Source organism: Bos grunniens, chromosome 18 (genome assembly GCF_055505025.1).
Source record: "Bos grunniens cultivar Pamir isolate PY7600 chromosome 18, Bosgru_T2T1.0, whole genome shotgun sequence".
NCBI lineage: Eukaryota > Metazoa > Chordata > Mammalia > Artiodactyla > Bovidae > Bos > Bos grunniens.
The window spans coordinates 62,055,142-62,077,163 of NC_141182.1; the positions used below are offsets into that span (position 1 = coordinate 62,055,142).

The window sequence follows — 22,022 nt, forward strand, 5'->3', positions numbered from 1 at the left end:
CCCCCCAGCACAGCCGCGGGGCCCCCATCCGTGCCCGCGGCCCCCAACCCTTGCTCCGACCCTCGGCGGGCGGCCTGCCCCTTTAAGAGTGGCCCCGCTGACATCACGGCGGGGGTGGGGGGGTGCTGGCCCGGCTCCCGGCTCCGCGGCGGCTGCAGGACGCGGCTCCGCTCTGCGCCCGCCCGCTGCTCAGGGGACCCCCGGCCCGGGACGCCCCCTCCCGTCTCCTCCAGCCGCCCAGACCCCAGGCTGCGCCCCCACGCCTGGCCAGAGCCCCAGTCTTCTCAAGGGACCCCCAGGACCACCCCTGCTGTCTATCCGTCTCAGGGTCTCTCCTCTCTTTTTCTGCCCCTCTCTCTTTCCCTCCCTGTCTCTCTCTCTCTCTCTACCTCAAGGTCTCTGGGTCTCAGCATCTCTCCGCCCAAAGGCCTTTGACAGTCTACCTGTCTCTCTCTCTGTGACCTCTCCACTTCCTGGAGCCCAGAATCTCTGAGCCTGGGGGAAGAGGGGGCCTGCCTAGATCCGATTTCTGCCTCTCCATCTCTCTGTCTCTTCCAGGCCATCTCTGTGTGTCTTCTAGTCTCCAGACCCGGGAGTCTCAGAATTTCACAGCCTCCGGGTCTCAGTTCTGGGCAGACTCTCTGCCTCCCCGTGCGCCCCTGCCCCTCTCGGGCTCCCCTGCCTCTGTTTCTATTCTCTCTCGCTCCCTGCCTCCCCCATTCTCAAGGCCCATCTCCCTCCCTCCCCGCATCCAATCCCCCCTCCTCCTTTCCTGCCCCTCCCCTCCTCCGCAGTAGCCAATGAGCGACCGCCGGTCCCAGCTCCCGGCGTCGTCCGCCGAGTGAGGCCGCGGGCGCGGGGGGTGGGGGGTGGGAGGCCGGGAGGGGGCCGGGACGCCGGGCTCCGGGGCGGGGGCGGGGGGCGCGGGCACCGGCGACCCCGGTGGCGGCGGCGGCGGCGGCGGCCGGGGGAAGCCGCGGGGCCGGTCATGCGGCTGCGGGGCCCGCGGCCCGGAGCGTCCGCCAAGCCCTGAGCGAGGTGAGCGCGAAGGGAGAGTCCGGGAACCAGGTTGGGGGCGGGGGTGGTCCTCCTGAGGCGACCGGGGGTCTGGACTAAACGGGGCTGAGTGGCTCCTGGGGGTGAGATGCCCGCAATCGGACGCCCGAGTTTGGGGGGCAATGGGCGATGGAGGGACGTTTAGGCCTGAGGAATCCGGGGGTACGGGGTCCGAGGGTCCCAGAACGGGGCAACCATACTCTCAGTGTCCGAACCTCGGAGGCCGTGGGCACGGGAGAGGGTGCGGGCTGGATCCTCGAGGGAGGCGTTCCTGGATGAGGGGGGAGGGCCCGGGCCCGGTAAGGGCCGGCCGTGAGTCTGAGAAGGGGTCCCCGGAAAGAGGTCTCCCCAGGATTGAGGGCCTATGGAGTTTGGACTTGGGGCTTGGAGAATGGGGACCCCCGGGGATCCAAAAGCCTATATCCAGGAAAGGCGGGGATAAAGAAGGATAAGAAGGAGGCTTTGGGCCTGGGGAAGGAGGGGAGGTCCCAAAGGAGGAAGGGTTGGCGGTTGGAGGAGAATGAGGAGATCTGGGCGGGCCGCTGAGAGTGTGGAGGAACCGAGTGATGAGGGAGGGGCGCCCCAAAACGGGAGTGAGAAGGGTGCCGGTGGGCCACGTCCCAGCCGTCTGGATCGGAGGAGCCAGTGGGGGGAGCTGAGGTCAGGTACCTGGGACGGAGGCAGCCCGGGAGACAGGGGTTCTGACGCTGGTTTCTGAGATGAGCGTACAGGAAGGCAAACAGGCAGCTGGCAGTCAAGCCCTGGAGCCATGGGCCGGGGGATGGGAGCAAGCAGGGGTCCGGAGCTCTGCCAGTCTCAGACTCCTGAATCCCTCAGGAGGTGGGGAGCCGGGCAGGTGGGGTGGAGGCCCTAGAGGCTGGGGTTGAGGGGCGGGAGCGCCCAGGCGGGGATGAAGGTCGTCTCAAGCTCCAGAGTTCTTACTGAGGTGGTGTCAAGTTTCCAGAATTTCAATTTCAAGGCTCCAAGAATTCTGGTCAAAGAGAATGGGGACTCAAGTCCTGGCCGCTTGTTGGTGGAGAGGGGGAGTGCTGGTTAGGGGTCTTAACAGTCACTGTTAAAAAGGTGATGGAGATTGTGGTATTCAGGTAGGTTGAGGGCTCCGGTTGAGAAAAGATGGGGATCACAGTTTGAGTCCCCCAGACCATGAGACTGTGTGGTTTAGGGAGAAGTTCTCAGGAAAGGGTGAGCGTGGTGGCTAAGGGATTAGGAGCACCCTGGAACGAAATCTCCAGATTTAAGATTGGAATTTTGGAGGCCACGCCATGAACTTGGGAGCACTTTTGTTTTGAAGGTCCAGGGTTAGGGAAAATCTGGGTTCCAGATTGGAGGTTGAAGAGAGTCTATAATTGGAGGTCTTAGTCTGGGGGAGCTGGAGTCCAGACTCTCCGGGAGGGGATTTGGGGATCTTGTAACGAGAATGGGGATTGCAGACTTCCTGATGTGGGTTTTAGAGTTCAGAGCCCTGATTCCTATTGAATGATGGTCACTTGCTCTGAATAGGATACTGAGAGGTGGGGGGGTGGGATTCCCAGATCATGGTTTGGACATTCTGAAGTCTCTAGCCAAAACCCTGCTCCAGGTCTCTAGGCCCCAATATCCTGTGGGATATTGGAGAACCAGCGGCCTGTGATGGAGTTCTAGCACCCCAGGTTCAGAGGCTTGCAGGGATTTGGGATTGGGGAGGAGGGGCAGTTAATGTTCTGGAATCTTGAATCCGGGTTGTGGTCCACGATTTCAGATTAGGATGCCAAACTGAGGTCAAGGCACCATACCAGGGTTAGAAAGTCAAGGTCTTGGTGTTAGAATTGGACATTAAGGGTCAAGAGAAGAGTCCAGGGACTTCTCTGGTGGTCCAGTGGCTAAGACTCTGTGCTCCCAGTGCAGGGGGCCCGGGTTCAATCCCTGGTCAGAGAACTAGATCCCACGTGCCACAACTAAGTAGTTTGCAAGCTGCAACTAAGACCTAGCTCAGCCAAATATATATATATATATATATATTTTTTTTTTTTTTTAAAGAGTCCAACTAGATATGGGAGGCTTAAGGTCAAGGCCAAGGTACAGGGTTAGGGTCCCTGGTTAACGACCCACTTGGGGCATTTCTGGTTCCCATTAAGAGCCCAAAAGAAAGGGGTCAGGGTGTCAGGTCTGGGCATGGAGTGGGGATTGGTGGCCTAGGTTAGGATTTCTAGACAAGTTACTGGTCCAAATCCAGGCTGGAGTCACAGGTCAGGACCCAGGGGGCAGATAGGAGAGAGTTTCTTTCGGGGGGTTGCTGGTTCTGGCCCAGGGCTGGTGTCCCCCGTGGCTGCATGCAGTCTGGGGGACCCCAGTGGCCCCAGCGGGGCTCTCCACTGGAGCTCCCGGTCTCTCAGGCCCCGCAGGGCGCCCCCCGCCGCTGAGGATGAGTCACTGCAGCAGCCGCGCCCTGACCCTGCTGAGCAGCGTGTTTGGTGCGTGCGGCCTGCTGCTCGTGGGCATCGCCGTCAGCACAGACTACTGGCTGTACATGGAGGAGGGAACCGTGCTGCCGCAGAACCAGACCACTGAGGTCAAGATGGCGCTGCACGCTGGCCTGTGGCGCGTCTGCTTCTTTGCAGGTACAGGCCTCACCTGCCCACCAGTCAACTGTCCCTGCCTTTGCGTGGCACCCGAGAGTCCTCATCCATAGTCCCCTCCCATGGGTGCCCGAAACCCAGAAATCAACCCCGTGTCTCTCCTGGACAGTCACATGTCTACCTGGAGATTCCATTTCTAAGGTTTGCCAGGTGGCCGCATTGCAGAAAGAATCCGCCCGCCAGTGCAGGGAGACGCAAGAGACGCGCGCGGGTTTGATCCCTGGGTCGGGAAGGTCCCCTGGAGAAGGAAATGACAACCCACTCCAGGATTCTTGCCTGGAGAATCCCATGGACAGAGGAACCTGGAGGGCTACAATCCACAGTGTTGCAAAGAGTCAGACACGACTAAGCAGTGGAGTGCGCGCACACACACACGCACACACACTCAATTTCTAGCACTTTAGTCCTTGGATCTAAGAACCCCAACGATCATACAATCTCCAGGTCCCTAATCCCCAGCAACCCCCTGGAGCCCCCAGACCCAGAGAAACAGTAATCCTAGTTCAGAACTTGTCTCCTGGACAGTTCCAGTGTTGAATGGGAAGGATAAACAATATCTGTGCCTCCCAGCTACTATGGACATCGCTCCTTCTAGGAATCCTTTCCCACCTCAACCCCTAGACCTTTCCCTCTTTAGGGATCCAAGAGACCTGGCCCATAACCCCTTCTTACTTGAGACTCTGGCTTCCGGCTTATCTTCCTCCATCCAACGGTCTCTAGGGCAGCTTGCAATAGGAGCTGACAGACTCCTGCCCACACCCTTCTATAACCCCCTAAGAGGAGCACAAACGTAGTACAGAGTAACACAGAGTAGCCAGACACTAATCCCCAGGTCGTTCCCATCCTGGGGTCTTTTGACTGTGTGTCCTGCCCCTGACCGCCCTGCCTTCTTATCTTCCCCCCAGGCCGGGAAAAGGGTCGCTGCGTGGCCTCAGAATATTTCCTTGAACCGGAGATCAACTTGGTGACGGAAAACACGGAGAATATTCTGAGTGAGGGGAAGCACGGGGCTGGGAGGGTTAGGCAACCAAGGGGCAGGGTGACAGGGCGGGTCCTGGGGAAAAGAGCAGGCCAGTTGGCGCTAGTGGTAAAGAACCCGCCTGCCAATGCAGGAGACTTAGAGATGTGGGTTCATTCCCTGGGTTGGGAAGATCCCCTGGAGGAGGAAATGGCAACCCGCTCCAGTATTCTTGCCTGGGAAATCCTTTGGACGGAGAAGCCTGGCAGGCTACAGCCCATGGGGTCGCATAGAGTTGCGCACACAAGAGAAGGGATGAAGTGGAAGGGAAGTCGTGCAGGCTTGAAAGCAGGCAGAGTAGGTGCGTGAGGAGGTGGGGCCAGGTCGAAGGGGCGGAGCCCGGGAGTGGGTGGAGTCAGGAGCTAAGGGGTGGGGGTCAAGCCAAGGAGGTGTGGTCTGGGTGAGGGGGCGGGGCCAGCAGTGGAAGTTTCAGAAAAGGGCGTGGGGGTGCAGAGATGAGGAGGATTCAGAGGCAACCCGCAGAGTCCCTCCTCACTTCTGTCTTTCTTCCTACCCCTCCCCCAGAGACAGTGCGCACAGCCACCCCCTTCCCTATGGTCAGCCTCTTCCTTGTGTTCACCGCCTTCGTCATCAGCAACATTGGCCACATCCGCCCGCAGAGGACCATTCTGGCCTTTGTTTCCGGCATCTTCTTCATCCTCTCGGGTAAGCCCAAGGAAAGGACTGACAGGCTGCAGGACCATTTCAGGTACCAGGAACCTGGGGCTCCTCTTCCAATAAGACCACCACTTCCTTGCTGGGTAACCCTGAAGGAATTGCAGAACCTCTCCAAGCCCCACTTGCTGCTCTGTGGAATGGAGCATTTCTCAGCGAGCGCTTCTTGGGTGCTAACTGGGTGCCAGGCTCTGTTCTGATACAACCACCTTGTGAGGCAAATGCTATTAATAACCCCATTTTACAGTTATGGAAACAAACACTCAGCAGAATGAAGTCAGGGCCATACAACCAGTGAGAGGCAGAGATGGGACTCAACCACACACATTTCGCCTCCAGAGGCTGTATTTTTAACCACTCCTGATATTTTAGCAATTAACAGTTTGCAAGGCTCTTTATGTTCTGTGCAACGTATTACTGGAACATTTTTCAAACAGAAAAGTCGAAAGAACCCTGTACCCACCACTTAGAGTTGATCATTACCATGTCACGGGATTTGCTTTATCCTGTATCTGTCCATCTATCTATCTTTCTACCCATCCATTCGTCTATTTTATTATCATTTAAAAATGAATTTCAGGGACTTCCCTGGTGGTCCAGTGGCTATAACTCCATGCTTCCAATGCAGAGGGCCCCAGGTTCAATCCTGGTCAGGGAACTAGATCCCACATGCTGCAATTAGGATCTTATGCAGACAAATAAATAAACATTTAAAAAAAATGAATTTCAGAGCAAGCTGCAGGCATCAGTACACTTGACTCTAGATTCTTTACCATGCCTGTCATTAGCTAGAGTTCAATGTTTCTTTATAGTTATCTTTTCTTTTGAGATCTAAGTCTCTTTAGCATGAGCAATCTCATAAACTTCTCATAGCATCTCTGTCCGGGAGTTATTATTAGAACTAGTTTGATAAAATAGGAATACCGGGTCTCGAAATTGTGCAGGGAGTTGCCTGAGATACCAGTGTAAGCTGGTTCCCCAGGGACTCAAGTGTCCTGAGCTCCAGAGGAGAGCTCTTTCTGAAGTGTTCCCCTCCTCCAAATTTTAGTTCGGTCCAGTCCAATTCAGTCTAACTCAGCTCAGGTCAGGTCACTTCTGCTCTGACATACTTAACTCCATCCATCTGGCCCAACTGACCCCAATCTATTCTGACTCAGTTCTTTAGTTCAATTCGAATTACTTCAACATGATTTAATTAAACTCCGTTGGGGCCCTTTTAATTCAGTTGATATTTTATGAACAAAGCCTGCTGTACGTCTCACTCCCGTTACATCCCCTGGGGCCTGCACTCGGCCACCTCTTTGGAGTCGGCTCTGCAGATGATTGGAGATGGGTCTTCAAAAATCCCCTCCCCCAGTCTCCTCCCTGCTCCTCACCCAGCTTTCTCTGGGCTAAACCTCCCCCATGCCTCCAACCTAACCTGACAAGACCTCTTCCCCAGGAAAGCAGGGTGCAACCTCCGTGCAAACTTGAATCACAGCATGCGGAGCCAGACACCAAGCTAAAATAAGACATGTATCATATCACCATTTCAGAGTGTCAGATGGAAAAATTGTAGCCTAGAGAGACAGAAAGTGGGGCAAGGGTAGGGAGCATGGGGACTTTGATTCAACCCACCTGAAATGCTCGAAGGAAAATCCTATTGTTTGTGATTTACAGAAGTGGAAACCAAAGAGGCAATAAAGCTGATAAATGACAGTGCTGGCACTAGAATCAAGGGTGTTCTCCTCCCCAAAGCCATGCTTATGCCAATGCATCAGGACCTGACTCCCCAAGGTCAAGTTAAGGATCAGTTGGTGCCGTCACGGCTGGAAATCAGGCCTCTGATGTAACAACAGAGTAATTTAGGGGGATCGAACCCCACTTCCTGAACTTCATTTCATAGACTATGATCTATGCACCCTACCCAAGGTAGCCAAGGTTGCAGCCTATAGCAGCTGAAGGTTCATGCTGCTATGAACCTAGAAAGACCTGGGTTAAAATCCTGACACTTACTGTGTGAGCTGCAGCCTTCCTTTCTGGAGCTGTTGACTGGGCAACCTTGGTCAGGGGTGGGAAAACTTTTTGCTCAGGGCCAGACAGTAAATAGTCTAGGCTTTGTTGGTGTGCCAAAGCAACCAGAGGGGAAGCAGTGGGCCTAGCTGTGTTCCAGTAATCCTATTTAAAGAGCCTGAAATTTGAATTCAATATAGTTTTCATGGACCATGAGATTTTATTCTTCTTTTGTCTTTTTTTTTTTCCTGACCATTAAAAAAAAATGTAAAAACCACACTTCGTTTGCAAACTGTACACAAACAGGCAGTGGGACCAACAGTAGTTTTCTGACCCCTGGTCTAGATCACGGATGTGAAGGCCCAACCCAGGGCCTGGTTTATAGCAGTAAGTGCTCAGAACGTGGTAGTTTTAAATAAATAAACGCACGCTCACATATGTACATGAATAGTAGTAGTAGCAACAGCAACCATAATAGAAAACAGTTAATTGAGAGCCACGGTTTGGGGAAGTTTTAAGTGCTTTGTGCAAATTATTTCTTTTTCTTCACCTCCTAAGGCAGATGCTATTTTTATTCCCATTTTCCATTTGAGGAAACGGAAAGCACTCAGAAGTTGAGCTGCTCCACAGTAGAAGCAGGATTCCAGACCGGTCTTTCACTCTGGCATTCTACTGCCCCACCACAATTAAAAGTCATAAAGACAAAGGGGATTACAAGAGAGGAAAGGCTGGGGACTTCCCTGGTTGTCCAGTGGCTAAGACTCTACAGTCCCAGTGCTGGGGGCCCAGGGTTCCATCCCTGGTCAGGGAATTAGATCCCACATGTACATCTGAGACCCAGCTAGCAAAAGAAAGAAAGAAAGGAAAGGGTGGACATAGTACCAGTGTTTTAGATCTTGGAGTGGAATGTAGTAGTGCAACCATCTCGTGTTCCCAATGAGGAAACTCAGACTTAGAAAGAGGCAAGGGTTGACCAAGGTCTGGTAAATGGTGAGGTAACAGTTTTGGAGAAAGTGGTGGGAGGGCTTGGGAGGGAAAGGGATAGGGTGTCGATGATCCCTCAGGGACCTGTTTTGGGAATGGACTAAAAGGAAAGAGATTGGAAAGCGAGGAGGCTTATGCAGTAGTCCAGGCAGAAGCGGATAAGGTTCTAGCTGGGGAGGGAGATGGGAGGGTAAAGGTGACTGGATGGCTTTGAGAAAGAAGGATGTTGACAGAAGAATCAATAGAACCAGATGACTGACTGGGTGTGATTGGTGAGAGTAGGGGGAGGAGGCTGGAGTGACATTGGCTTTCTTTTTCCAGGTCAGATGAGGCAAGCTTCCCGCGCCTGGCTCACATTAACCCCTGCTCCTCAAACATGTTCCATGTGTCTGCTCTTTCATTCACTCACTCATCAAACAGTTGCAGAAACATCTTCTACGCCATGCCCTTACTGAGCACTGGTGACATGCTGAATCTTAAATGGCAATCTTCATGCAGTCAGCCACAAAACAGCTCCCAGCTACATGCCCTTCGATGCTGGTCACACAACACTTAAATCCCTTCAGGGTCTCGATGCATTTCCATTGCACTTAGAATACATCCCAACTCCTCACGCTGATTTACAAGGTCTTACATGATTTGGCTACTGCTCAGACTTCTGGTCTCATTTTTCCTAACTCACTAACACTCTCTCCGTTGCTGCATCGCCCTTGAAAATGCTAATCTCAACCTCACTTTTACAATCATTAACCCTCCATGCTTGGAAGTCTCTTTCTCCTAATTCCCCAACTTTTCCTCTTCAGATTTTCTTTCTCTGACAATGGTATCCAAGGTTGCTTTGCCCCCACTACACTACCCATCACCTTCCCTATTTGATATTTGCTTCATAGCACTTATTGCTAGCGTCATCTTATTCCTTTTCTGCCTCCTTCTTCCAGAATGTAAACTCCAAAAGACAGGAAGGGACTTCCCTGGTGATCCAGTGGCTAAGACGTTACACTCCCGGTGCAGGGGGCCTGGGTTTGATCCTTGTCCAGGGAACTAGATCTCACACGCTGCAACTAAGGAAAGAGCCCCAGTGCCACAACTAAGACCCAGCGCAGCCAAATGAATAGATAAATAAAAGGCAGAGACGTGCTCATGCTTATATCTTCAGAGCCTAGATTAGTTGCTGGTACAAAGTTCCACAATGAAGTATTGGTAGAAGAGATCCCTCATAAAGAAAGTTCAAGGCATTCTGAGAAAAGGGAAGCTGCTTTAAGCAGACAGAGTAGGATGCTGGAGAGGGTGGGAGTGACCAGAATTTCAAGAGCAGGTGACATCTAAATTGATGCAGAAAGGGCGAGGGGGAGCTTTTCAAGTAAAGAAAGAAAAGTGCCTGGTACAGACATGCATTTCACAGCGTGTGTTAAGACTCCAGAAAGTGGTAAGACTGAGGTAGCCGCCCATGTAGCTCTCCATGGTCCTGAAATTCTTTGTTCTAAATCCAGGTTGTTCCTATTCAGCTTGGAATGTAGGTGATTCTTGCCTTCTGTGCTCTAAGAATTCTGAAGCAGATGTAGTGGAGTGGGGGGAGAGAAGACTGTATTACAGAGAAAGGGCGAGGGATGGGAGAGAGAGAAAAGGGGAGGAGAAAAAAGAGAAAAGAAGGTTATTTTTAGAGAACCAGAGTCGCCATAAAATGCCCAGGAAGGAGAAAGAATGACAAGAACAGCTTCTGACATTGTGTTTAGATAACTTTCAATCACTAAAAACAAAAACAAGAGCAAAAGCAATAACAAAAAGCTCCTTCTCTTGAGAAACATTTGTTCCCTTCTCATCAACCCTGCTCCTGACTCTCTGTAGGGAGAATGTCTTTTAGAACTGAAATAAGAAACAGGGACTTGAGTGAGGCAGGAGTGGTTGGCAGGTTTTCAGATCAAAAAGAGCTTGGGTAACCAGACTGAGGAATGAATACTTTCTCCCATGGATCCTAGAGCGCCGAGAAAGTATTTTGACAAGAGAAGGACAGAGTCTGCTATGGGTTTTATTTAATTATTTAGGCCAGGGATGGACCCCAGGCAACTTGCAGTGGTAGGGCAGAATCCTAACCACTGGACTGCTAGGGACCTCCCTGGTATGGGTTTTTAGAAAGAGCCAATATCTGAAACAAAACAAAAACATACAGGACTTCCCTGGTGGTCCAGAGGTTAAGACTCCACCCCCCAATGCAAGGCATGTGGGATCCATCCCTAGTTGGGGAACTAAGATCCCACATGCCTCGAAGTGTGGCAAAAATAAGAAAAGAAAGAAACAACAGTATCTAAAATAGGGAGACAGGTTTGAAGGCAACGGGACAGGCACAGGGAATAAGCCTCAGCTGGATTAGAGGACTTGGGGGCGTAAAAGGGATTTTAGATTTATGAGAGATTTAGGAAGGAAAATAGACATGACTTGATGACTGACCATCCTTCTTGGATGAGGGGGGTGGGATTAAAAGGACTCCCCTGGGCTTCCCGGGTGGCACTAGTGGTAAAGAACCCGCCTGCCAATGCAGGTAGATGGAAGAGACGCGTGTTCAATCCATGGGTCGGGAAGATCCCCTGGAGAAGGAAATGGCAACCCAGTCCAGTATCCTTGCCTGGAGAATCCCAGGGACAGAGGAACCCGGTGGGCTACAGTCCACGGGGTCTCACCGAGTTGGACACGACTGTAGCAACTGAGCACACAAGCACTCTGTTTTAACTTTACCACTTGAAAGTCAGTTGCAGGCATCACTAAGCATTTTAATATGCATCTCTTAACAGTGATGGCATTTTTCTACATAACTACAAGACCATTATTAAACCTAGAAATTTTACAAAAGTCCATACCATAATCCATTCCATTTTCAAACTGTCCTAGACATTCTAAGAATGCCTTTTATAGCTTTTCCCCCAGAAGCAGGATTCAATCTAAGTTTATGCACTGCATTTAGTTAATTTCTCTTTTAGTCTAGACTAGTTCCCGTACTATATTTTTTACAACACTGACTTTTAAAATATATTTCATTATGAAAATATAGAAAGGATAGTATAGTGTGCCATGTACCCTTCACTCAGTTTCAACAATTATCAACATATGGTGAGTCTTTTTTTAGTCAAACTTGCCATATCTCCCTTCTGCACTTCACTACAGAATTTTAAAGTCAGTCTCCAGCATTAAATCATCTTATCCACTAATATTTCAGCATATCTCTGAGAAACTAGTACTTTGTTATTTAATATAGCCACAGTGCCATTATCTGCCCAAATAATGAAGAATAGCTGCTTAATATAAATTAATATCTAGCCAGAGTTCAACTTCCCCACTTGTCTCATAAATGCCTTTTTAAAATTTTTACAATTAGTGTGTTGGAAACCAGGATCCAAATTCCACTGTGCATTTAGTTGATAGATCTCTGAAGCCTCTTTTAATCTCTAATAGTCCCTCTCCTTCTGTTTTTTTCTTGCCATTCATTTGAAGACATCTAGTCATTTGCCTCATATAATCTCCACACTTTTGATCTTTCTGTTGTGTCTTTGTGTTGTGATTTTAATATATCCATCTACTCTGTGTTTTCCTGTAAAATTGTAGATCAGATCCAGGTTTGACTTTGGGAGTGGGGGGGCAAAAATACCTCATAGATAGGTGGTGTTATTAAGTCCTATTGCATTGCATCAGGAGACATAATACTACGTGTTTGCCTCTCTTTTTGAGATGTTAAGATTAATCACCAGCTTAAGTATTATAACTTGGGTCGTACCATTGTCCTTTTGAAATCTACAAGACAGGATGTCCTGTAGAACACCCCACATCCTGCATCTGTTGGATTGTTTCCTCGTGGCATCATTTGACTTCTTCCTCTTCCTTTGTATTTTCTGTAACCGGCAGTTATGTCCAAGGTAGAGACTTGATTAGATTCTAGTTAAATAGGTTTGGTAAGATTTAGAAGTGGTGCCGTATTCTTTATAGCCCATCACTTCAGGTAGCAAATGTCAAGTTGTTCCCACCAGGAGTGGGAAAATGTTTAACCCCTTGGTAAAGGGGGTGATCATTAGAGCTCTCCATTGGAAAGGCACATTTTTCTCTTTATGATGAGTAAACCATTTGCAGGGGAACACTTTTGAATTTTTTATTTTATTTTTAAACTTTACATAATTGTATTAGTTTTGCCAAATATCAAAATGAATCCGCCACAGGTATACATGTGTTCCCCATCCTGAACCCTCCTCCCTCCTCCCTCCCCATACCATCCCTCTGGGTCGTCCCAGTGCACCAGCCCCAAGCATCCAGTATCGTGTATCGAACCTGGACTGGCAACTCGTTTCTTACATGATATTTTACATGTTTCAATGTCATTCTCTCAAATCTTCCCACCCTCTCCCTCTCCCACAGAGTCCATAAGACTGTTCTATACATCAGTGTCTTTTTTGCTGTCTCGTACACCAGGTTATTGTTACCATCTTTCTAAATTCCATATATATGCATTAGTATACTGTATTTATGTTTTTCCTTCTGGCTTACTTCACTCTGTATAATAGGCTCCAGTTTCATCCACCTCATTAGAACTGATTCAAATGTATTCTTTTTAATGGCTGAGTAATACTCCATTGTGTATATGTACCACAGCTTTCTCATCCATTCATCTGCTGATGGACATCTAGGTTGCTTCCATGTCCTGGCTATTATAAACAGTGCTGCGATGAACATTGGGGTACACGTGTCTCTTTCCCTTCTGGTTTCCTCAGTGTGTATGCCCAGCAGTGGGATTGCTGGATCATAAGGCAGTTCTATTTCCAGTTTTTTAAGGAATCTCCACACTGTTCTCCATAGTGGCTGTACTAGTTTGCATTCCCACCAACAGTGTAAGAGGGTTCCCTTTTCTCCACACCCTCTCCAGCATTTATTATTTGTAGACTTTTGGGTAACACTTTTGAATCTTCAGGGAGTGGAATTCCTGTTTGGTGATGCCTATTTTATTTAAAATTTGTTGTTTTGGCAAATTTTTAAACGTACAGAAAAGTTGCAAGAACAGCACAAAGAATTCTCATGTTTTTCACCTGGACCAATTTTTAACACTTTGCCACCTTTGTCTTTTTCTCTATCTTATGTGTATATAAGTCAGTTCAGTTCAGTCACTTAGTCGTGTCCGACTCTTTTTGACCCCGTGGACTGCAGCACGCCAGGCTTGCCTGTCCATCACCAACTCCCAGAGTTTACTCAAACTCATGTCCATGGAGTCTGTGATGCCATCCAGCCATCTCATCCTCTGTTGTCCCCTTCTCCTCCTGCTCTCAGTCTTTCCCAGCATCAGGGTTTTTTCCAGTGAGTCAGTTCTTCGCATCACGTGGCCAAAGTATTAGAGTATATGTGTGTATATGGGTATATATCTATATATTATTAATACATTATATTATCATAGATAACCACTTGAACATAAATTGCAAATACCTCACCCTTTTAAATATTTTTTAATTTTTACAATGTTGTGTTGGTTTCTGCCATACAGCAACGACAATCAGCCATAATTATACATATATCCCCTCCCTTCTGAGCTTCCCTCCTCTCCTCTCATCCCATCCCTCTAGGTCATCCCAGAGCACCCAGGGCCCCCTGTGCCACACAGCATCTTCTCACCAACTATCCATTTGACACAACTAGAAACACTTCACTCTTAAATAAATCAGATCAGATATCTCCTAAGGTCAAGTATATTTCCTTTCCTAAGCATAGCACCATCATCCAATTCAGGAAGTTGAACATTAATACAATTTTACAGCTAATACACAATCCGTATTCAAATTTCATCAATTGTCTGCACTCTGCCCTTTTTGATATTTTAAACATTTTTGGCCGCTCTCAGTCTTGGCTGCCGCTGGCAGGCTTTCTCTAGCTATGGCAAGCCAGGGCTCCTCACTAGATGCGGTGCACAGACCTCTCATCGCCGGGGCGTCCCCTGTTTCGGAGCATGCGCTCTAGGCTCTCAGGCTTCTGTAGTTGTGATGCACGGGCTTAGTTGCCCCACAGCACCCACACTCCTTTTTTTCCCCCATTGGCTGCACCCCGGGGCCTGTGGGATCCCAGTCCCCTGACCAGGGATCGAACCCAAACTCCCTGCAGTGGAAGCGCAGAGTCTTAACCACTGGACCATCAGGGAAGTCCCCACACTGCCTTTTATAGTCCGTTTTTCCCCTGATTTGGGATCCAGGCTAGGATTCCCCTCTGCATTTCCTTGATGTGTCTCTTTCGTCTCCTTTCATCTTTTATATAGTTCCTATGCCTTAAAAAAAAAATCTTTCATGTTGACGTTTATTTTTGAAGAACGCAGCCGGTGTTTGTAAAACGCCCCACATTTTCTCCTGGAGTGGATCCAGGTTACACATTTCCAGCAGGGACACTGCATAAATGAAATAGTGGCGCGATCCCATCAGGAGGTCGGGGTGTCCGTTTGTCCCACTGTTGGTGATGTTAGCTTCAGGTACTTGGTTCAAAGGGTATCTTTCAGGCTCCTTTATGATATTTCCAAAGTATCTTTGTAATGCATAGATATTCCACGAGAAGATTATGTCATTCAGTGTTTTAACGACCACTGATGATGCTTTCCTGCATCCTAATATCATTGTGTGCGTGCGTGCTAAGTTGCTTCAGTCATGTCTGACTCTTGGTGACCCTATGGGCTGTAGCTGTTGCTGGGCACAGGCTTTCACTAGTTGCAATGAGTGGGTGCTCCACTCTAGTTGTGCTGCTCAGGCTTGTCACAGTGGTGGTTCTCTTGTGCAGAGCACGCACTCTGGGGCCTGGACTCAGTAGTCATGGCGCACAGGCTTAGTTGCCCCGTGGCATGTGGAATCTTCCCAGGTCAGGGACCAAACCTGTGTCACCTGCATGGGCAGGCAGATTCTTCACCACTAAGCCACCAGGGAAGTCCTGATCTACTTTCTCTGTCTATGGATTTGCCTATTTTGGACATTTCCTATAAATGGAAGCGTACAATATGTGGTCTTCTGCATCTAGCGCCTTTCACTTAGCATATTTTCTAGGTTCCACCATGTGGCAGTATAAATCAGCACTTCATTCCTTTTTTTGGCTGAATACTATTCCTTTATATGGCTATACCACATTTTGTTTATCCATGCAGTTGATAGACGTTTGGGCTGTTTCCACGTTTTGGCTATTATGAATAATGCTTCTGCAAACATTCCTGCACAAGTTTTTGTGTGAGCATATGTTTCCAGTTCTCTCAGCTAAATACCTAGGAGTGGAATCGCTGGGTCATATGGTAATTCTATCTTTAACGCTTTGAGGAACTGCCAAATGAAATTCCGATACTTTTTACATGCCATAAAATACTCTTCTTTTGATTTTTTTTCAACCACTTAATCATGTAAAAGTCATTCTTAGCTAGTAGACCATACAGAAACAGGAGGTGGGCTGGATTTAGCCCTGGGTCGGGGTCGGGGTGGGGGGTCGTTTTTTGCTAACCCCTTTCGTAGGCAATGGAAGGAATTCAGATTTATTCTGGGTGATGGGCACACAGATATTTGTTTGTGTAATAGGATTCTAGGGGAAGGTGCTAATGAGGATTATGGAGATTAATTTAGGGCTGGGGATTTTACTGATTCCTTAAGCCACCTTTAACGGATTCCTATGTGGCACAGCAGTAGAGAATCCACCTGCCAAGGCAGGAGACACAGGAGACATGAGTTCAATCCCTGGGTCAGGAAGATCCCCTGGTAATGGCAACCCATTCCAGCATTCTTGCCTGGAAAATCCCATGGACAGAGGAGTCTGCTGGGCTACAGGGTTGCCAAGAGTGAGACACAACTGAGCACACACCCATTGCAAGCCACCCTTGTGCTACTGTTTAAAAGAAAGTTCACCTTGGGGCTTCCCTGGTGGTCAAATGGTTGACTCCAAGTTCCAATGTACAGGGCATGGGTTCAATCCCTGGTTAGGGAACTAAGATCCCCCATGCTGCTCATATAAAATATATATGTTTATTTTATATACATATATATGTTAGAAACAGAAAGTTCAGCTTGAGGAAGTGAGACTTGCCTCTTAAAAATTCTCAAATGAGACTTCTTCTCTCCATTTTCTCCCTGTACCTCGGTATCCTCAACTCTAAACAGAGATAAAAGTGGTACCTACTTGAAAGTGTTATTGTGAAGTTTGAATGAGTTAATGCATATAAGACACTCAGAATGGTGCCTGGCACAGAGCAAGACCTACACAAGCAGCTGCTATTATTGTTGTTGATGTTATTATCTATACAGCCTTAGTTCTGCTTCATCCTCCCCAGCCTTGGGCCTATCACAGCTCCAGCATTTCTCCCCTCCAGTCCCTTCCCACAACCCATCAGCCCCCAAAGGATCTTCTAACACTGCAGTCTGGCCCTGTCCTCCCTCTGTTCCCAACATTCCATGGCTCCCTAGTGCCCTTGCCATCAATGCCAAGCTCCTCAGACTGGCACTTGAGGCTCATCATGGCAATGCCCCTGCCCAACCTTCTCTGGCTTCCTTTCTGGTGGCTGTGGGCCATGTTTTTGAGCTGCATGGATGGATCAGTTCAGCATTCCCCCTCTAATTCTGGTTGGAACAATGCCAGTCCCTCTGCCGTGCATGGCGTGGTATTCCTGCATTCTTCCCTGGGCCTCATCCTTTGAGATTTAGGACAAAATGCAGCTTCCGGGAAACTTTTCTTGACTCCCTCCACCCCTGGCCCAGGTGGCTTTGGTGCCTTTTCTGGGCCCATGGAACTTTATGCTACTATTTCATCTGCAAAACTTTTTAAATTAATTTTTCTGGTGCACCACACAGTATGTGAGATCTTTGTTCTCTGACTGGGGATCAAACCAGCACCCCCTGCAAAGGAAGTTCGGAGTCTTCACCACTGGACCGCTAGGGTAGTCCCTGTGCTACCATTTCCCTTACAGTACTGTCACCATGGATGTGACTGCTGACCAGTGTCCATATTTGCCTTCCCCAACTGCACTGTGAGCCCCTGGATGGCAGATTAGGGATGCAGGGGTGGGGGGAAGGAGGAGGAGGCTGTTGATTTACCTCTAGACTCCCTGCACCCAGCCCAGGACGAGCCCACAAGGGACTTCAATTGATGGGAGCTTCCCAGGTAGCTCAGACTGTAAAGAATCCACCTGCAATGCAGCAGACCCCGGCTCAAGAAATTCCCCTGGAGAAGGGATAGGCTATCCACTCCAGTAGTCTTGGGCTTCCCTGGTGGTTCAGACAGTAAAGAATCCACCTGCAATGTGGGAGACCGGGGTTCCATCCCTGAGTTGGGATGATCCTCTGGAGGGGGGCATGGCAACCTACTCCAGGATTCTTGTCTGGAGAATCCCCACGGACAGAGGAGCCTGGCGGGCAACAGTCCATGGGGTCGCAAAGAGTCGGACACAACTGAGTGACTAAGCACAGCACAGTCCAGGATAGAATGGGATGGGGGGTGGGAGGAGAAGATGGCAGTGGGAGGCAGGGGCCTGGGGCTGGGGAAAGGGGTCCGCTGCTAGTGGACCAAGGGCATCCCTCTACTCCCCCAGGCCTCTCCTTGGTGGTGGGCTTGGTTCTTTACATTTCCAGCATCAACGACGAGGTCATGAACAGGCCCAGCAGCTCGGAGCAGTATTTCCATTATCGCTACGGGTGGTCTTTTGCCTTCGCTGCATCCTCCTTCCTACTCAAAGAGGTGATGTCTGTGGGGCCCAGACTTCAGAGTTTTGAATGGGGACCGGTGGCAGGGGCGTGTGTGATTCCTGGGTCCACGGGGAAGAGGAGGCTGTGGGTTAGACTGTGGATTAAAAGGAGGTGGTGGCTGAGGTCCTAGCCCCCAGGTCCTGGAGGAGGAGGGTCTGGGAGCTCCAACTCCTGGGGTCCCAGGGGAGAAGGGGGGGCCCTGGACTCCCAGATCTCTGGAGGATGAAGCCGGGGACTCTAACTCCTGGGATGGAGGGGTGGGGGGAGGGGCTATGGGAAGGGAGGAGGAGGCCAGGCCCCTAATCCCCGGCTTTTGGGAAAGGAGGAAGCTGGAGGCCTGGAATCCCGGGTCCTGGGAGAGCGGGGCCGGCGGGCCTGGCCTTGGGGCGGCGCGCCCGGGCCCAGCCGCGGGGACTCTGGTCTTGCCTTGGCGCAGGGAGCCGGCGTGATGTCCGTGTACTTGTTCACCAAACGTTACGCGGAGGAGGAGATGTACCGCCCGCACCCGGCCTTCTACCGCCCGCGTCTCAGCGACTGCTCCGACTACTCGGGCCAGTTTCTGCAGCCCGAGGCGTGGCGCCGTGGCCGCAGCCCCTCCGACATCTCCAGCGACGTGTCTATACAGATGACGCAGAACTACCCTCCCGCCATCAAGTACCCCGACCACCTCCACATCTCCACCTCGCCCTGCTGAGGCCCCGCCCCCGGAGCGCCCTGCCTCTTCTTCCTCTTCCTCCTCCTCCTCCTCCTCCTCACGGGTCTCGTCGCCACCGCGGCTCCAGAGCAAGTCCCGGGGACACCTTGTCCCCCGGGGAAGAAACAGCGCGCGTTAGCCCTGCCCCGCCCCCGCCGTAGCCCCGCCCTCTTTCCACTTCCAGACTCCTCCTCCTCCTGAGGGGCCCTTTCCCTTAGGCCCCGCCCCCCAGCCAAAAGACTCCCAGGTCCCGGGTTCTTCGCGCGCAGCGGCCGAGCGCGTCCACCTCCGTGCAAACCGCACCAGTTACCTTTCGCCTCGGCCGGGGGCTCTGGGCTGGAGAGTAGGTTCCGGCAGCCGCCAGGAATGCCAAACATCCTCTTCTCTCTGCCTCGGCTAGCCTCTTACTTGGCCCAGTCTCACCTCCAGACCTTCATGGTCCTTGCGTGCAATGAGTGCAGAGGGGGAGGCCCTTCTTACTCTACCCCACACCCCTACCCCATCTCTAGTATGGGGATGGTTAACCATAACCGGGTATGGTTAACCTGGCCTCCCCCGCCCCTCTCCCCACACACGGGAGACCCCGTTCTGTCTCACCTGCTGGACACGCCTCAGCCTTCTGAAGGCTACCTGCCTTTTCAAGGGCGCTCTTTAACGAATTTTCTCGCTCTCTCTCAGCTGACCTTGGCTTCTTTTTTCTTCCTCTTCCTGCCCTGTCTCCTGGCCTCCTCACCACCCGCTCATCCAAAGCCCCCCTAGGTGTATCCAGCCCCCACACACCACGCGACAAGAATGGAGACCCTAGGGTGGAGGAAAGTCCTCCACGCCAATTCCACGCCTGTGCTCGCCTCTCCCCCCTCGAGGCCCCGTCGTGGGAGGGAGAGGCAGTAGCGGGGGTCGACACCCCCCCAAACCTCGAAGTCTTCCATTTTCTGGCACCTCCCCCTTCATTGAAGTCCCCCTCCCCATCTCAGATCCCCCAACTCTGGCCTCTTTCAAGGGTCCGTCTGCCTCCTAGGACAGATTGGGGTGGGGGTGAGGGTTCACCAGAAACTCACCCACTCTCTTATTAGGGGAGGAGGGGCGAGGTAGCACAGTGTTGTACACGGAACCAGAAAGGCCCCCTGGGTGGGGGGAGGGGGGCAGGGGAGGGATGGGGGGTTTTTAGTTTGCATCTTAGGTGGGAGGGGGGAGGGGGGACCGCAGCAGTTAACCTGTCTTTACGCAGCGATTTTTAACGAGGCTGGGGGGAGGGGGGCTTTGGAGATGGGGGAGGGGTGGGTGGGGGGCCTGGCTCTGTTATTTACCGTGTATCATATGTAAATACCGACAGAAACTTCAATAAACTTTATTTCAAACACGTCTCTGCCTATCCGGGGGTGGGGGCATTGGATACAGAGGACGAATCTAGGTCTCTAGAGGGTATATGTGTGTGTGTGGTGCGGGGGGCGGGGGGTGCTACAGAATAAAGTTAGTTGTTTCTTAAACTGCTTAATCATCACAGGTATTAACAGTCGCACTTTATAATTCAGTCCATGTAAAGCGTGTAGGACAGCAAATGACACAGGTCAGTATCAGTAAAAGTTAACACTTGGTGTCACTGACCCGGGCTTTCCAGGTGGCTAAGTGGTAAAGAATTCACCTGCCAATGCAGGAGCTGCAGGAGACATGGATTTGATCCCTGGATTGAGAAGATCCCCTGGAGGAGGACATGGCAACCCACTTCAGTATTCTTGCCTGGAGATTCTCATGGACAGAGGAATCTGGTGGGCTATAGTCCACGGGTTGCACAGAGTCAGACACGACTGGGCACACAGTATGCGTGATAATGACCACTTACAGAACTGTTACTATTACTCACTTTCCTTGCTTCGTTTTAAAAAAGTTGTTCTTTTCTTTTGGTTGTGCCCCCTGGGGGCATCTTAGTTCTCCACCAGGACATGCTCTCTGCAGTGCCCTAACCAGCGGATGGTCAGCCAGAGCATTCCCTGCTTCATTTAATTTCCTCCCCAAGCTTGCACATTGAATTTATTGGATTCCTTTTGCAGCCGGGTCCATAGAGGTGAAATGATTCACCCAGGTCACACAGGTGGAAACTGGCAGAGCCGTGAGTTGAAACTAGGTTCATCTGGTTCCAAAAGTTAAGCTTCCTTCCTTTTGCACCAAGGAGCAGGGGCTTTTCCTAATGCTTGGTGACGCTATTGAGAGATAACCACTATCATCTGTTGTATCTACTCCGTATGGAAAGCCACACACTTTGCTGCCATCCCTGATCTCAGGAGACGTTCCCAGCAGCCCTTTAGGTAGGGCACAGACACACACACACACCCACATTTTACAGGTGATGGAGGGAGGCTCAAAGTGGGCTCCAAGGTCTGTGATCCCACCTACTACACTGAGGGATTGAAAATAGCCTAAATGCTTGATAAGCTTATTCTTGAAATACACTGAAAAGGAAACACAGTTCTAGCACTTGGATTCCTCAGTGCACCTAGATTTAGCCTCTAGGGGATAATCAGAAAAACTTCTGCAGCCTCTAACACATCCTATAATAGCCATGATCCCATTGATCAAGCTGCCATTAGGTGTCAGATGCTGTGCAGAGCCCTTTTCACTTATCAGCTCATTGGTTTCTCCCAGACATCCTCTAAGTGAGGCATTCCAAGGAGCCCCATTTTGAGGATGGGGAAACTGAGACTCTGGGAGGTAAGGTCACCCAGCTAGAAGGATGCGAGGCAGCATTCACAACCAGTTCTGCCAAATTCTAGCATCTACTCTCAAAGCTGCTATATTTTACTTCAAATTTGATGCAAACTCATTCTGTGACCTTGAGCGAGTCTTTTAATCTCTGGGGCTTCGGTTTCTTTTTCTGTTTAAAAAAAAAAAGAAAGAAACGAGGAGGGGGGTGGGGTAGCAAAACTCCAAATCCCGAAATCCCTCGGGAACAGAGACAGTGGTGGGGGTAGGTTAGCAGGAGAGAATTAAGAGTCAGCAGGATCAGACTCCCTGAGGGAAATACTCTGAGTCATTTTCAATGATTTCAGGAATTTCTGGAGGTCATGCTCAAGAATTGGGAACGGCAAATGAGTTTTGGCTTCTTCATCAAGATGAATTGATTCCTAATGGCCACTTGGAAGCACAGTATTGAGAAGGATTTGCTCAGTGGGAAAGACTGTCCGCCATCGATTGGTGCTGTCTGCCATCCTGTTCGTTTCGTGCTGTCTGTCTTGCGTGCAGGATTAGCAGTTGTGGTGCAA

At 50.4% G+C, this 22,022-nt stretch overlaps 1 protein-coding gene across 2 annotated transcripts; it reads left to right on the forward strand.

Moving 5' to 3' along the window:
• Positions 1-882: 882 nt before the first annotated feature.
• Positions 883-20,125, forward strand: CACNG7 (calcium voltage-gated channel auxiliary subunit gamma 7). Of its 2 annotated transcripts, XM_086349734.1 has the most exons (6): positions 883-1,038; positions 3,450-3,674; positions 4,598-4,684; positions 5,236-5,376; positions 17,918-18,063; positions 18,508-20,125. In XM_086349734.1, exons 2-6 carry the CDS (start codon positions 3,479-3,481, stop codon positions 18,763-18,765), a joined length of 828 nt encoding a protein of 275 aa, XP_086205860.1. In that variant the 5' UTR covers positions 883-1,038; positions 3,450-3,478; the 3' UTR covers positions 18,766-20,125. The 2 variants fall into 2 exon arrangements, with proteins under 2 accessions (XP_086205860.1, XP_086205859.1); XM_086349733.1 differs by lacking the exons at positions 17,918-18,063; positions 18,508-20,125 and adding an exon at positions 8,683-9,508.
• Positions 20,126-22,022: the final 1,897 nt, after the last annotated feature.

Bases quoted from the DNA above. Each gene is read 5' to 3' on its own strand.
- CACNG7 (XM_086349734.1), top strand. From the start codon at position 3,479: ATGAGTCACTGCAGCAGCCGCGCCCTGACCCTGCTGAGCAGCGTGTTT. The intron at 3,675-4,597 runs GTACAGGCCTCA...TCTTCCCCCCAG, and splicing joins GCGCGTCTGCTTCTTTGCAG to GCCGGGAAAAGGGTCGCTGC. The intron at 5,377-17,917 runs GTAAGCCCAAGG...CTACTCCCCCAG, and splicing joins CATCTTCTTCATCCTCTCGG to GCCTCTCCTTGGTGGTGGGC.